The sequence below is a fragment of the Paroedura picta genome, chromosome 7, assembly GCF_049243985.1.
Source record: "Paroedura picta isolate Pp20150507F chromosome 7, Ppicta_v3.0, whole genome shotgun sequence".
Taxonomy (NCBI): Eukaryota; Metazoa; Chordata; class Lepidosauria; order Squamata; family Gekkonidae; genus Paroedura; species Paroedura picta.
Window position 1 is genome coordinate 28829425 of NC_135375.1, and position 13527 is coordinate 28842951.

Genomic DNA, 13527 nt, shown 5'->3' on the forward strand with positions numbered 1-13527 from the left:
CAAGAGAATACATGCACCATGGGGTTCCTTCACAGCTCAACAATCTATGGATTGCAGGATTATATGACCATGTCATAAAAGTAAGATATTTGTGCCCTTGGGTAAATACTTTTATACAGAAAAAACGGAATATACCTCTGTGTTTTCAGGACAATCAAGGGCTTGACTGTTGGGAGTTTATAGACTTGAATATGTTTGTAATAAATTCCGACTTAATTTTAACCAAAGTTTGGGGTTTTCTGCAGCTAATCTGAGCTTCAGTTTGTTCTCCCACTTAACTCTTACCTTTGCAGCCCTTCAATGTGTATATATGACTATATATCTAATATCTCCTGCTATTCACTACTAAGTTTCATAAAGGAATGAGCACTGCTAAAAGCTGGGGGATAAATGACAAGACAGTGCTAAGAAGAAAAATTTGTTATCATTTTCCAAACCTATTCCAAGTGTAGCCATATTACTAATACTCTCTTTTCTCTTGGGAACAAGATATTCAGAAATCTATCCTTAATCCAGAAAAGGAGGTTACTATCAATTTGCCAATTTGAAAATCAGTCCTTGGATAACAGTGTAGATGACAAAGTATATCTCAGTAACAGAACCACAGAGTTGGAAGGGGCCATAGAGGTCATCTGTTTCAACCTCCTGCTCAGTGCAGGATCAGCCTCAAGCATCCAGGATAGGTAGCTGTACTAGGGAGGCATACTGGCAGTGACCACTGAATGGATACAAGAGGAGTGATCCAATCAGGTTGTAAACCTATCAAAAGGAATGAAAAGTGGAATGATGATGTTGGAAATAACATGAGGACCGTCAGCTTGATGGGCTTGCTGAAGTTGGAATTATGACTGGTGTGAAAGGGAACTCCTGCCATTTCCATATCTCTGATATTATTATTCAACTTGACAGCCCATTCAAGGCTATTCAAGTTCAGTCCCATTATTTTCTGGTCAGTTACAGGTGCTAATCTTCCTGGCTTTGCTATGCTAATTTGAATTATCACCCATCAGTGCCCTGGCCACCGGAGATTGTGTTGATCCTAGTGCAAACAAACAACTAAAGCTTTGCAAGAAATGTCACAGGCATTTGTCACCTCTTGCCCCCAGTGTTTACATTTCCTGCTGAAAGTCCCTTTATCTGCCTCTGCCAAGTCAGGGTAACATTTCAACCACCAAACCAATAGGTTTAGGAAGGCTGTCAAAGGAGTCATAACACTTCCCACAGCCATCCCAGAAGACTCATCGCTGCTCATGGATATATCACTTGCAAACAGCATTTTAAACACAACTCCCTGGAAAGCTTGACTGAGCCTATGCAAGTGGAAACATGCTCCCTTTATGACTCTCTGACCTGGAGAGCCCGGATAAGGCCAATCTCATGAGATCTCAGAAGCTAAGCAGGGTCGACCCTGGCTAATATTTGGACGGGAGACCTCCAAGAAACATTAGGGTAAAGTGACCAGATTGTCCCACTTTTGGAGGGACATCTGGGGGTACCTGACACATTGTACTTACGTTGAAGCTAAAAAATAATATATTTTTGCATTCTATGAAAAAATTGTTGCTCCATATAGACCGAATTTTAAATCAAGACCCCCCCCTCCCCCCCAGTCAATGGTGTCCCGCTTTCCCAATGTTAAAATCTCGTCACCTTACTCTTTTCTCTACCTGAAGGGGGCCATGCCGTAGAGGCTGGCTGCCGGGCAAGGCTACAACCCCCTGGCTATCCATATTCACGCGCGCCATTCAACACATAACTACATAAGTGCTCCACCGCCAACTACGCAAAGAATCGCAGCTCTGCAAACTCCGCGCGGGGAAGGAGAAAGACCCGCGGGCGACCCTTCCCCTCCGGACCGCGAGGCCGCCTCCCCCCCCCCCCCCATGGGAAACAAAAGTTCTTCTTCCAGGCGACACGCACGGCTCGCCGCCTCCTCGGGGCCCGCAAAACCAGCCGCGCGAGGCCGGTGGCGGACAGAAGGGCCCAGCCGCGGCCAGAAGTTTCTTTCCCGCCTCCGACGCGAATCCTTCCCGGGTTCAAACTGCGCTCCACAAGACTCTCCAAGGCTCGGGCCTCCTAACTCGCCTCAAGACCGGAGAACCCCGACCCACCTCTGCGAGCCGCTTCACTTCTCCTCAGCGCCGCTCCGCCTTCTAACGGGCGCCGCGCTCTTCCCTCAGCCGCCGCCGCCGCCGCCTCCTCTTCCCGCCCGGGCCGCTTCTGCCAGGCTCGGGGCGCGGGAGCGGCGGTTAGTGGCCGGCGGGCGGCTACCGTATTTCCCTGCCTCGTGAGCATGACGTTTTCCGCCGAGCCTCTTTTTTGTTGGGGCCGCCCCGCCCCGCCTGCGCGAGAGAGCGAAACGACCGGCTGGGGAGAACGGCGCGCCCCGCCCCCGCATTCCATTTCCCTATATGGCGCCACAAAAGGGAGCCGGCAAACCCCGCCCCCTTTTCCCACCACGAGCAGCACGCGTGAGGCGCGTCCGGGGGAGGGCTCCGCTGAGTGTGCGTAAGATACCCTTGGGGGGAGGAGGAAGGGGGGGCATGAAGGGTACAAGGGAACAGACGGACCGACAGGCAGACAAGGAAACCAGCGGGTGGGAGTGTGTTGCCCCACCCCCTCCGAACGAGGCTCCCTTCAGCGCAAACTCCCCCCCCCTTCCCCGTACCGTCACCGCTGACGCGCTGAGCACACGGCCTCCGGGCCCGTTCTATTTATGTTTGTAGCCTCTTTCTCCTTCTCGTCTTTGCATATCCCCGCCCCTCTGCTCCCCTCCTTCTGTGTGCGCGGCGGTTGGCCCCGCCCACCTGCCCATATTTGGAAGGCGGGGGCGGTGCCTCGCCTCCGGCAGCCTGTCGCTGGCTTCCTGGTGCCGTTTATAGAGTACGGGCACTTCCGCTGTCGGCTTAGAAGCGGCGCGATCATGGCGGAGCGCGGTCAGCTCCCTCTCCCCGCCAAGCGCCTCTGCTGCAGACCTGGCTACGGCGCCGGGTGCAGGCCGGGCCAGCGGGCGATCGGCGGTGGCGGCGAAGGCGGCCTGGGCGGCGGGGCGCTGTGCGTGGCGGGACCCTCCTCCTCTTCGGCCGGCGCCGCCTCGTCCTCCTCCTCCTCCTCGGCGGCGCTCGCCTTCTCGCCCGCCCTGGCCGCCGCCTATGCCGCGCTGGGGGTGCTGCCGCTGGGCAAGACGCAGAGCCCGGAGACGCTGCTGGACATCGCGGCGCGGCGCGTGGCGGAGAAGTGGCCGTTCCAGCGGGTGGAGGAGCGGTTCGAGCGCATCCCGGAGCCCGTCCAGCGCCGCATCGTCTACTGGTCCTTCCCCCGCAGCGAGAGGGAAATCTGCATGTACTCTTCCTTCAACACCGGCGCCGCCGCCGAGGACGCCGCCGCCAGCAGCGCCTCGGCCGCCGCCGCCGCCGCGCCCGGCGGGGGATCTAGCGCCGTCGGGTCCACGGGCACCGCCGCCGGCACCGCCTCGGCCCTGGCGCCCGGCAACAGCGGCCCCAACGCCAGCGCCGCGGCCGGGGGCGGCGGCGGAGGGGGCGGCAGCGGCGGGGGCGCGGACGCCGCGGCCGATGAGAACCGCCTGCCTTTCCGCAGGGGGATCGCTCTGCTCGACGGCGGCTGCGTCGACAACGTCTTGCAAGTCGGTGAGTCACTCGGCCGGCGATGGGGCAGGGTGCCCGGGGGGGCGGGGGGGAGAGGAGAAGCACCCGGCACCTTCTGCTTTCTCTTTCCGCCCGCTGGGCTCGGCTGCTCGCCCGCCCGCCCGCTCGCTCGCCGGACTGGCTGGGGGGCGACGAAGGAGACGGCGATGTCAGTTCCCCCTCCCTCCCCCCTCCCCGGTTCCTCCACCTGCACCGCCGCGACCTGCCGTCTCTCCTGCATCTGTGTCCGCCGGGCCTGGCGTCCCGTTTTCTGGGCATCTCCCTCCTCCTCCAGCCGCGGGTATTCTAGGAATCCAGACCCTGCCGGCAGCCCCTGGCCCCGCACGCCCCCTCCCCGCGAGCCCTTCCTCTCGCCGCTCCAGATGCCCCGCCATGAAGCGTCCGCGCCTAATCCCCTCTGTCTCGCATGCAGACAAAACACGCCGAACCCCCCGGCTCCCTCCGTGCCCCGCTTCTCCTGGACGGCATTGTCCTGCGTCAGTCGCTGCTGGTCCCCTCCTGCCCCGCGCCTCTCCCTTTTGCCGTCCCCTCTCTCGTCCGTGTTCCGATTGTCCCCCCCCCCCCTTTCCCACTGTCAAATCGTGTGAATGGAAGTGAATCAGCAAAAGGAGCCCCCGGGGAACGGTGGGGGGGGGCATGCCTCCTTATCGCTTGGGTTTGCCAGGAGAGGTTGGAGTCTCCAAACAAAGACATATCTAGGACAGCGGGACTTGAGGAGGCAGCGAAATCCACCATTGGCTGCTTGGCTCAGACTCCTTGGGCGCTCCTGTCTGCCTGCCTGTCTCTCTCTCTCCCTTGCTCAGTCAGCCCCTCGCTTCCTCCTCCGTTTTGTTGTCGGTGGCACCGGGGGTAGGTCATCGGGTCATAAAGCTGTCAGGTTACTGATGGAGCTGAGCCTGAAAGGGGGCTTGTCTGGGCAGAGGGGGAGGGAGGGGGGCTGCTGTGCAGAAAGGCAGACTGGCCTTGGATGCTGCCAAATAGCCTTAGGAGGTAGCTGGGTCACCCAATGGGTAGTGCTCCTCATTTTTCTGAACCCCTGTTTCGTTTAGCAAATGCTGGTTTTAATCCTTTCTGGGAGAAAAGCCCCCCCTCCCCCCAATTCTTGGTTTAAATTAAAGGGCATTGGCAGGTAGCTCCCCCTTTGCCTCCTCTCTGGGTTCTCTCAGTAAGGGGGGGGGAGGTGGGGAGGCTTTCTGTGGGTCTGGCTTTCTCATTTTCTGGGCTCTGGGATTAAGTCTCTGATTCTGGAACTAGGCGGATGGGTGGTTATTTCTGTCTGAAAACTTCCTGGTTGGCGTGAGGCGCTCTGTGAAGCTGGGTCTTTTGTTGTTGCCCTGTTTCCAGAGGTTTCATGTTTGTCTGCACATCTCCAGTGGCCTTCAGGCTTGCTCACTCGCTCGCGCGCACACACACACACACACATCCTTGGAGGGGAGGACCTGGCACTTTCTCATTTTCATGTTTGTTTGTGTCCTTTTCAGTTTTGTGTTGCTCCATGAAAAGGAGGGAACCGAACAAAAGAGGCTCTTTCATTGCTTTTTCAGTGCCTGCAAAATAGCAAGGATCTGACAAAGGGGAAAGGAGAGCTGTTGGTCTTAACGCAGCACAATTCACTTCTGCTTGCTTCTCAGGCTTAACCCAGCTTGCTCCACTGTGAAAGTTTAAATACAGGCTGTGGTTCAGCCCAACTGTCCCCCCCCCCCCCCCTCATTTGTCCATGTATAAAGAGGACTTTAATTGTTTTTGAACCCACTAAGCTAAGCACCATTGCTCTCCCTCCTTTTCCTTCTGCACAAGAGCTCCATTTTCTTGTGGCTACTATCACTCGATGTGGGCACTCCTCGCTGATGAGGTTTTCGTTTGGCCATGCCAGTGTACCTTGGGGGGGGTAATCTTTCCCCATCTTTAAGCAAAAGTCAAAGTCAGCTTGGGTTTGCGCAGATTCCTTGGGCTGTGAGACAGACTTCATGCACTCTGCAATGGTGCCTTTCCCTTCTGCCTGCAAATGGTTTATCTCTGGGCAGTCTTCTAAGTTCTAATTAACATTCCTCCAGACATCTGAGTTCGTCCCTCTAGCAGGGATTGAAGCATCTCTCTATTTGCCAGTGGCACCACCAGAACTGAATCTCTTTCTGGCTTGGCTGGCACTGCCAAAGGCTTTCTTTTTCTTTCTTTCTTTCTTCTTCTTCTTCTTTTTTTTTTGCCTCTGCTTGACTCTGCTTACAGGGGATGAGGAATGACAGGAGTGCACATAGGGAGGGTTTCTTGGCTGATTACATTTAAGCTAGGAATTCACTGTGAAAATAAAGCCAAGGGGCGATAAATAAAAGATGCAATCTTCTCCAGGAGACAGACACCCAGCATGGGCTTTGCTTTGCTTGCTTTCGGCATGTCGAAGAGGCCTCATTGTGGACGCAGTGAAAGGAGGAAAAAATAATTTGTGTCGCCCTGGAAAGGGGAGGGGCACTGGATGATGCTGGCAAAGGTCAATCTGAACAGGGGAAAATATGCATAAATATATCTCGTGTCCATGGCTGCTTCTGGGACACGTTAATAAACGAGCCATGAATGCTGCCCCACTACCCAGTACACTTTCATTTCTTTCTTACATGAAATGTTGTAACTTCTCCAACCTACTGATAGATGGAAACTTGGTATTTCACAGCACTGTTTAATGTGAGTGTGTATGGGGTGTGGTGAGGGATGAGCAAAGCAGATGCTGAAGTTTTCCGAATCCCAAATATTTTCCTACAGCAAATCTTAAAGTCCGTTTCACTAAGGTTTGTATGGCGCCAAGCCTATAAATGAATAGCTTGTTTCAATGCCCGTGTATTGTTTTCTGTGAACAGATTTGAGTTGACGGATTTTTGTAAACTGGTTGTATAATTAAGTACAAGAGATTTATGGTATTTCTTCACTTTTGTTGAGGTGTTGAGAATTGCACTGAAGTAGAGTAGCTGGAAAGCAGAGTAGAAATAATTTTGTGTAGTGACGCGCATGCAAAAAAGGAGCAGCACTTATATGGCAACTTGGCCTTCTTTAATGCTCATGCTTGCTATCTACACTGTGCCCCCCCCACACACAGTATAGTGTGGGTTCTGCAGCATGACATTAGCACTATAGCACAGATATTGGGGTGGTGACATCTTTAATCCAAGTTAGCATCCTTTCTGAGAGCCAGCAATAGGGGTGTTGTTTTTATGTTGTGGCTGAAATGCTGATGTACAAGTGCCAGTTGTACATTATATGTTAGAATGAAAATTGCAGAATTGTCATACTAGGTATGAGATGTGTCTTTATAATCAACTTTCCATTTTTTTTTTAATTGAATTGGTTGTACTCTTTAAAAACTGTGCCTTAGGGGTTCCCTTTCAGGCTGGATCAAAACCGTAGCTCGTGGCAAACTGCTCTAATTTCTGCAAACGTAAGAATTATAAGATTACGCACTCTTACTTAGTACCTTAATTTCAGGTTCCATCTACATACTTTAGAAATGCTTGATGAAGCTATGTTGAATAGGGCGCAAAGCTATAATCCTAGGATCATTTTAAACTTTGGACAGGCCAAAGTTAGCTGATATATCGCTGTGCAAATAATATAAAACTTAAATGTTTAGCTACTTTCATATAGGGCACAAAGGGCAGCGTCTGCCTGTGCATTTCTGTTGTAACTTTTAGTGGGCAACTTACATTTAGGAAGGTGATAACCAATAATTTCCCTTTAGTTTTTTTTTTTCTTTAAGCACTTGTTTTAGGATGCTAAAAGCTTGCTAAATATAATTTAGCTATGGTCCTGCAGCAAGTTTGCAGTAGCTCTAAACGTCTGAGGTATTTGTGTAAACAAAATGTATACTAGTCACTTTGAATAACAAGGAATGTAAATTTCTTTTTAAAAGGTCTAGTAAGTGTGAAACAGGGTCATTGATTACTGGTGGATCCAATGGCTGTTTATTTTTGCTGATATTCCCCACAGATAAGGATCAGCAAATGAATTAGTGAATCAATCTTTGGGCAGGGTTTAATCAGAGCTTTCATCTGCCCTGATAGACTTTTAAGTCCCTCTCTTGCCTATTCCAATTTGCAGAGCTTGATACTCCTATCAAATAATTCTACTTCATTATTTATTAGCAGCATATTTCTATCCATGTGTTGTAGATGGACAGCATATAATCCCAACCTGTGGAGAAGCCTTACGACATTGTTTGCTGTTGCAGAAATTCATCTTGCCTTTGTTCCTTGACATGTGTTTATGGTGTGTGTCTGGGGGGGGTCCTCCTGCCCCTCTAGGTGCCCGAGTTGAGTTTTGGACACACCAACCTAGTTCCATCTGCCTAGCAGTGACTGTTGTGGCTTAATTGATTTTGAAAAGCCTTGAAAGCTTTTGGAAATCTTTCAAAGCATAAGGTAGAGTATGTAACAGTTACCATGGAGGTAGTAATTAAGTGACAGGTTATGTTGTAGCATTTCCTAGGTGTCCTGCCTCTTAGCCTCCTTCCTTGGTTCATAGTATATCAACATAGAGGAGGCAATATTGCACATTCTACCTAAATTAAGGCAGGAATTCTGCTTCCAGCCAAACTTCAGATTATCATCTTTTAAGTTCTGGCAGGTTGATTAACAGTATTTTGCTGTTTCAGCTTCCATACGAAGGCATACTGCTGTCAGTTTTGGTTGCAATAATATTAAACAAGTTGAGGTAAGGTGGGGGAGGAGGGGGCCTGCCAGCTCATAAAAGAACCTCTGACTGCATGTACAGAAAGCTGTGGTTGTCTGTTACAGTTGGGATCTCTAGGGTGCTACAGCCTGCTGTGGGGCGCTCTTTTAGCAAGGCTGTGCCTACCATTGCCGGCAGCGAAGCGGAGTAGCAGTGACTTCCTTGCTGCAACTGAAAGGGCTGGAGTGACGCTTCATGGGTATGACCAGAATCCATAACTGTTGCAACCATCAAAGGGCGTATGTGTATCTGGAGCTAGCTCAGGTTGCTCCATTAGCCTATTCTAAATTCCCAGACTGTGTCTTAACTGGTTTGTTAGCTTGCCAGTCAGTGCATGAAGTATTGCAGTATATAACCATTCTTAAGCTCTGGTCAGGTGTGGCGACTGCAGCTGATGCTCCCATCCATTGAAGTCCCATAAATGAGCAATTTAAAATGACAGTGTTTAGAGAGTAGGAGCCAAAGAAACTCCTGAAGTCAGACTTATCTCATAATTTGCTCCTTATTTAAGTGCAGTGCTCCACATAGCTGCATCTCTCTTCTGATGATTGCATGCATGCAGTGCCTATTTTCTGGCACGAAGTTCAGGGTGGAGTTTATGTAGACTGTACGTGTATGAAATCAGCAGTAAAACAGACTGCTGATGATAGGTAAACCATTTTATATTTCACAACTTAAAATGCTTCTAGGGGGTGAGCTGGTTGAGAGTTTTGCTTACTAGTTGATCCAGTTTTGATGCCAAGACAACTTCTTGAGCGTTAGTGCAATCCAATGCTCATATGCTCTCCTGGCACATAACTGAGGGAAGTGGGTGTGTTTAGTATGCTTATTTTCTGGACCTGACCTGGAAGGAAAGCTAGCAATTTGGAGACCTAGAGACATAGTTGGAGCTTTAGAGAAATTGAATTGCAGCATTGAAACGGATTCTTAAAATCTTTGTTTGGTGGTAGCTTTTGATTCAAAATAGATGACACTCAAAATAGCATGCTAGTGTCATTTCCAGTTCCTGTCAAACAGTAGTGCAGAAGCAAAATGAGCAGCACTAGCAACAAAGAACTAAGCTGTGGTAGAAACTATGATTGAAAGGGGGTGGGTTATCATGTGACCTTCTCTGTCCTGTGGCATCTCTTCCCTTGTGAGTTGTATGGCAACACATGGGATGAGTCTTTTTCAGCCTCTGTTGTGAGCTTGGGGCCTTATGCTTCAGGAATGCTATTTGAGACCCTGTCTCCTCTCAAATTTGAGTTGAACATAGCAGTGCATTCATAAATAAATGTCTCTAGCATTTGCAAGGTTTCAGTAAGTGTGAGCATTCTGGTGTCAAATCCATATATGATTCTTACTCTCAGCTGCTTTCAGCTTGTTCTGAATGTACTCAAAAGACACCAGTGTCTTCCTTAGCTAAAGGCAATGGATGTGTCAGTATCGTATAGAATGGATTAAAAGAAATTTTTGTCACACTGGCTTAACTGTCATGATCAGGGCTGCCTGCGGGCTTTTGATATTATCGGGTTCAAACGACATGTAACTAGCAGACGTTTAAACCTCTGGCCCATTAGGTACAAAATAGGGGTGAGTGTCCAGTTTTTATTTTTAGAGCCAAAAGGGTGGTAGGGAAAATGAACTTGCTGCTAACTTTTCCAGAGCCTCTTTTCCCTTCTTGTTCTCCCAGTGCTCTTCTGGAAGCCAACTTTACTTACAGCATCCATGCTTGTCCAAGAACGAAAAACAGCTTGGGGAAGGGGGGAGCAGATATCTGAAAGGTGACTTTACAACCTGGGGGAGGTTAGCACTTACTATGAAGTTGACCCATCTCCTCCTTCGTATGTTATTAGAGCAGACATGTGTTGAAACTCTGTCTGCTTCCATTGCATGTGGTTTGTAGCTGTTCAACGTGACTACAGTTTATTTCCTGTTCCCATTTCTTTTGTTTCCATCTTCTCGGGAAGCTGCAAGCAGGGATTGTTGACAGTTCTAAAAGGTGGTGAAAGGTATAGTCAACTCTTGTGCCAGTTGCAGTATCTTGTAAATGTTTTCTGTGATGCTACCAGGACCTCTCCATGTTTCGGGCCATGAGAGGCTACTCTACAAGACTATGGATATTCTACAAGATTATTGATAATTTTTGCTTCTTTATAAGTCCTTTGTAATTGTTAGCTTTATTATGTGGCCTGCATGTTAGGTCTGCATGCTGAAGGCACAGATACTTCTGCTTAATACAGTGGTTCTCGACCTTTCTAATGCTGCGACCCTTTAATACCATTCCTCATGTTATGGTGACCCCCAGCCATAAAATTATGCAAGTGTTCTTTCACAGAAATTAAACTGAAACTGACCAATGGCATGAAGATCCATTGTTCAGAATTGTATATAAATGGGTTTTTTTCCAGGGTTTTTCAGTTCTGCCTCTTGTCCCACCATGCCGATCTTGTTCTTTTCTGCTGCTCCAGACTACGGACGCTGTATCTCGATCTACCCCGCAAGGCTGTGGTGTGGATGGTGCACCCCCAGCCAAGCTGTTTGCCCTGCCATGACCCCTGTGAAAGGGTTGTTCGACCCCCAAAGGGGTCCCAACCCCCAGGTTGAAAACCACTGGCTTAAAAGGAGGTAAGTATTTTACCTATGGTTAGTTAGGAGAAGGGTTGTCTCTCAGTAGCAGTGCTTTGTATGCAGAAGTTTGATGCCTGAAATACTCAATGAAAAGAATTTTGAACTGCAGGTCTCGGCAACTTGGAAGAGCCACTGATAGTTAACAGTGAACAATGCTGAGCTTTGATGGGCCAGTTACTGGACTTGACACAAGACAGCCTGACATGTTTAATATATGTTTAAACATATTACCAGATCAGTCATTGAAGGCTGAATAAGTTTTTACTGACTTTTCTTCCCTGTTCTCTGAAATGGGTTCCCGTGGAATTTCTTTGTGCTACAAAATGCTGAGTATTTTATTGAGGCTGCATTTATTCACCTCTTACAAAAGCTTCTAGCAACATCCGGTTTTCTGAAAAGGCCACAACTTACAACAATTTTAAAATCTAAAGTATATTAAACCATTGTTTGTATCATTACACTTGTAAAAAGAACTTAAGTGGATTCATCTAGCAGTTTTTGAAACTGGAAGATAGGTATGGGTAATGTGTGAAGAGGCCTGATCTTAACTGAGAGGGTGTAATAGAACCTGTCAGTAAGTTTCAGTTCTCATAACCAGATATATTGGAAACTCGCTTACTAGATGAATGTGCTGATCTACCTTTTCTCCATTTTAATTGCCTGTTTTTTTTTAAGTTACCTTTTTAGTAATTGCCACCAGACCCACTTATACTAACAGACTGCCACAGAAGGTATGTGGGGCAGCAGAGAAAGGGGTGTGTAGTCCTAAATTAATGCAGTTGTTCTGCCCATGGTCTTTCATTCCACATGATCTTGGACATGGAAGGCCCTGTAGTATCTCTAAGAAACCTTGTCTTTGATAACTTCAGTTGGTTTTGAGCTGCTAGCAGTTTGTGGGGTTTGTTGTTGTTGCTATTGCTAGTTAATACAGTGCTGTCTGGTATATCACAGACGAGCATTCTCGCAGTGTAAGCATTGCATTTATAAATACTTGACTATGAGCCACAGATATGTGTTAAGCTGATACTATTGCAGTGTTTGATTATGAGAGGCAAGACTGGCTGTACGTGTAGTCTGCCTCGTAGAGAAGCCAGGTTTTAACCACAATGGCTTAGATCTTATCCAGTACAGTCAGCGACACCGGGAAGCAAACTTTCTTGTAGCTCTTCCTCTGTAGGAACAATAAGGGGGGGGTATGAACTGGGGTGGAATCTGTAGTAGGAGGTAAAGATTGGTGAAAATACCGCCATTCGTCTTCTGCTGTAGCGGAAGTTTCTACTTGTAGAAAATATGGTTAGGATGTGAGCCAATTGCTTTTCTTGTTGTGTGAAGGTAGTTTTGAACTAGTTACCCATTCCCTGTAGAAATACAGCTTCTGATTCTTGGGCAGTGTAATCTTAGCTTTGCTTTCCAACCTTCATTTGGTTAAGGAAATAGCATGATTTTGGTTCTGTCACCCCACTGGTTTATAGGCTTTCTCTTGTAAGCAGTTTGTTTAAATACAGGCTCATCACAAGTTAGAGTTAACAAAAGGGCAGAAACATTACAAGCAGAGAGGGCAAAAAATATCCCACAATTTGCTTAAGTCTGTTTTCTGAACTCATGGGCCTTCCCCCATCTGAGTTTGCAATTGATGGGCAAACTTTTCAGCCTGAGGACTATTTCTGGGTTAGAAATTAGGGGAGGGAGTAGCCATAAATGTGCACATGCACAAAATGAATTATGGTCAAGCAAGTCATGTAGGCTATGGCTATCTCTTGCTTCCTCATACAGCAGTCATGAATATGCATAAGACAGAGAAAGTATGCAGAGCCTTTTCTGCCTCTCCCATAATACAATTTGGCGACACTGAAAGAAGTTCTTCGGCAATAGATTCAGGACAGTGAAAGAGTACTGCTTTACACAATGGGTAATTAAATTCTGGTATTCACTGCCAGTGGACTTAGTCACAAGCTTAGATGGCTTTGAAATAGAACTAGACAGATTCATGAAGTCTAGATCCATCAGTGTCTACTTGCCACGGTGAGTAAAGGGAATTTCTTTCAGAAGCAGCAGACTTCAATATCAGTTCCGGGAAGCAGATTCAGAGGAAACCTTGACCTCTGTCTCGTTCATTGGCCCTCCAGGTCAACTGCTTGACTACTGTGTGAAACAGTATGCTGGACTAGAGGCACTGTTGGTCCAATTCAGCAGAATTCTTGCACTATGTGAAGTGGGGGTCTGCAGTGGGAGGGGAAGATTGCCAATAATCTCCTTTCGCCTCATCCACCTGCAAAAGAGGACCCTGCAAGTTGGAAAGGGAAGATTGGATCTAAGCCTGTGATGATAAAAAGCGAGCCACTGTTTTATCTTGGACCAGTAGGAAGCACAAACGCTAACTGCAGTTATGAAAAGCAGCTAACTGGAATTTCATGACATTTCAAGTTAGTAATGGTAATTGGTACATTCTTGAAGATCTTAATGACTTGTAGCCACCCCATATGCACAGTGTAAGATCAGGCAAAAGGTGAGCAGAGGATGGTTTGCAATTACCTTTCCT

The 13527-nt window shown here is 48.2% G+C and overlaps 1 protein-coding gene and 1 long non-coding RNA gene across 3 annotated transcripts in view; one reads left to right on the plus strand and one right to left on the minus strand.

The window, feature by feature from the left end:
• LOC143842277 (uncharacterized) overlaps positions 1 to 2350 on the minus strand; it is a 53735-nt gene extending 51385 nt beyond the window's left edge. The window contains exon 1 of one of the 2 annotated variants that reach the window (XR_013233051.1): positions 2112 to 2350. This is a non-coding gene — a long non-coding RNA (uncharacterized LOC143842277). The remainder of the gene's footprint in view (positions 1 to 2111) is intronic. The other variant, XR_013233050.1, reaches the window with a different exon arrangement.
• A 542-nt stretch (positions 2351 to 2892) lies between these two features.
• ZSWIM6 (zinc finger SWIM-type containing 6) overlaps positions 2893 to 13527 on the plus strand; it is a 116292-nt gene continuing 105657 nt past the window's right edge. The window contains exon 1 of the mRNA XM_077347199.1: positions 2893 to 3647. Within this exon, the coding sequence (XP_077203314.1) occupies positions 2924 to 3647 (724 nt within the window). The 5' untranslated portion in view covers positions 2893 to 2923. The remainder of the gene's footprint in view (positions 3648 to 13527) is intronic.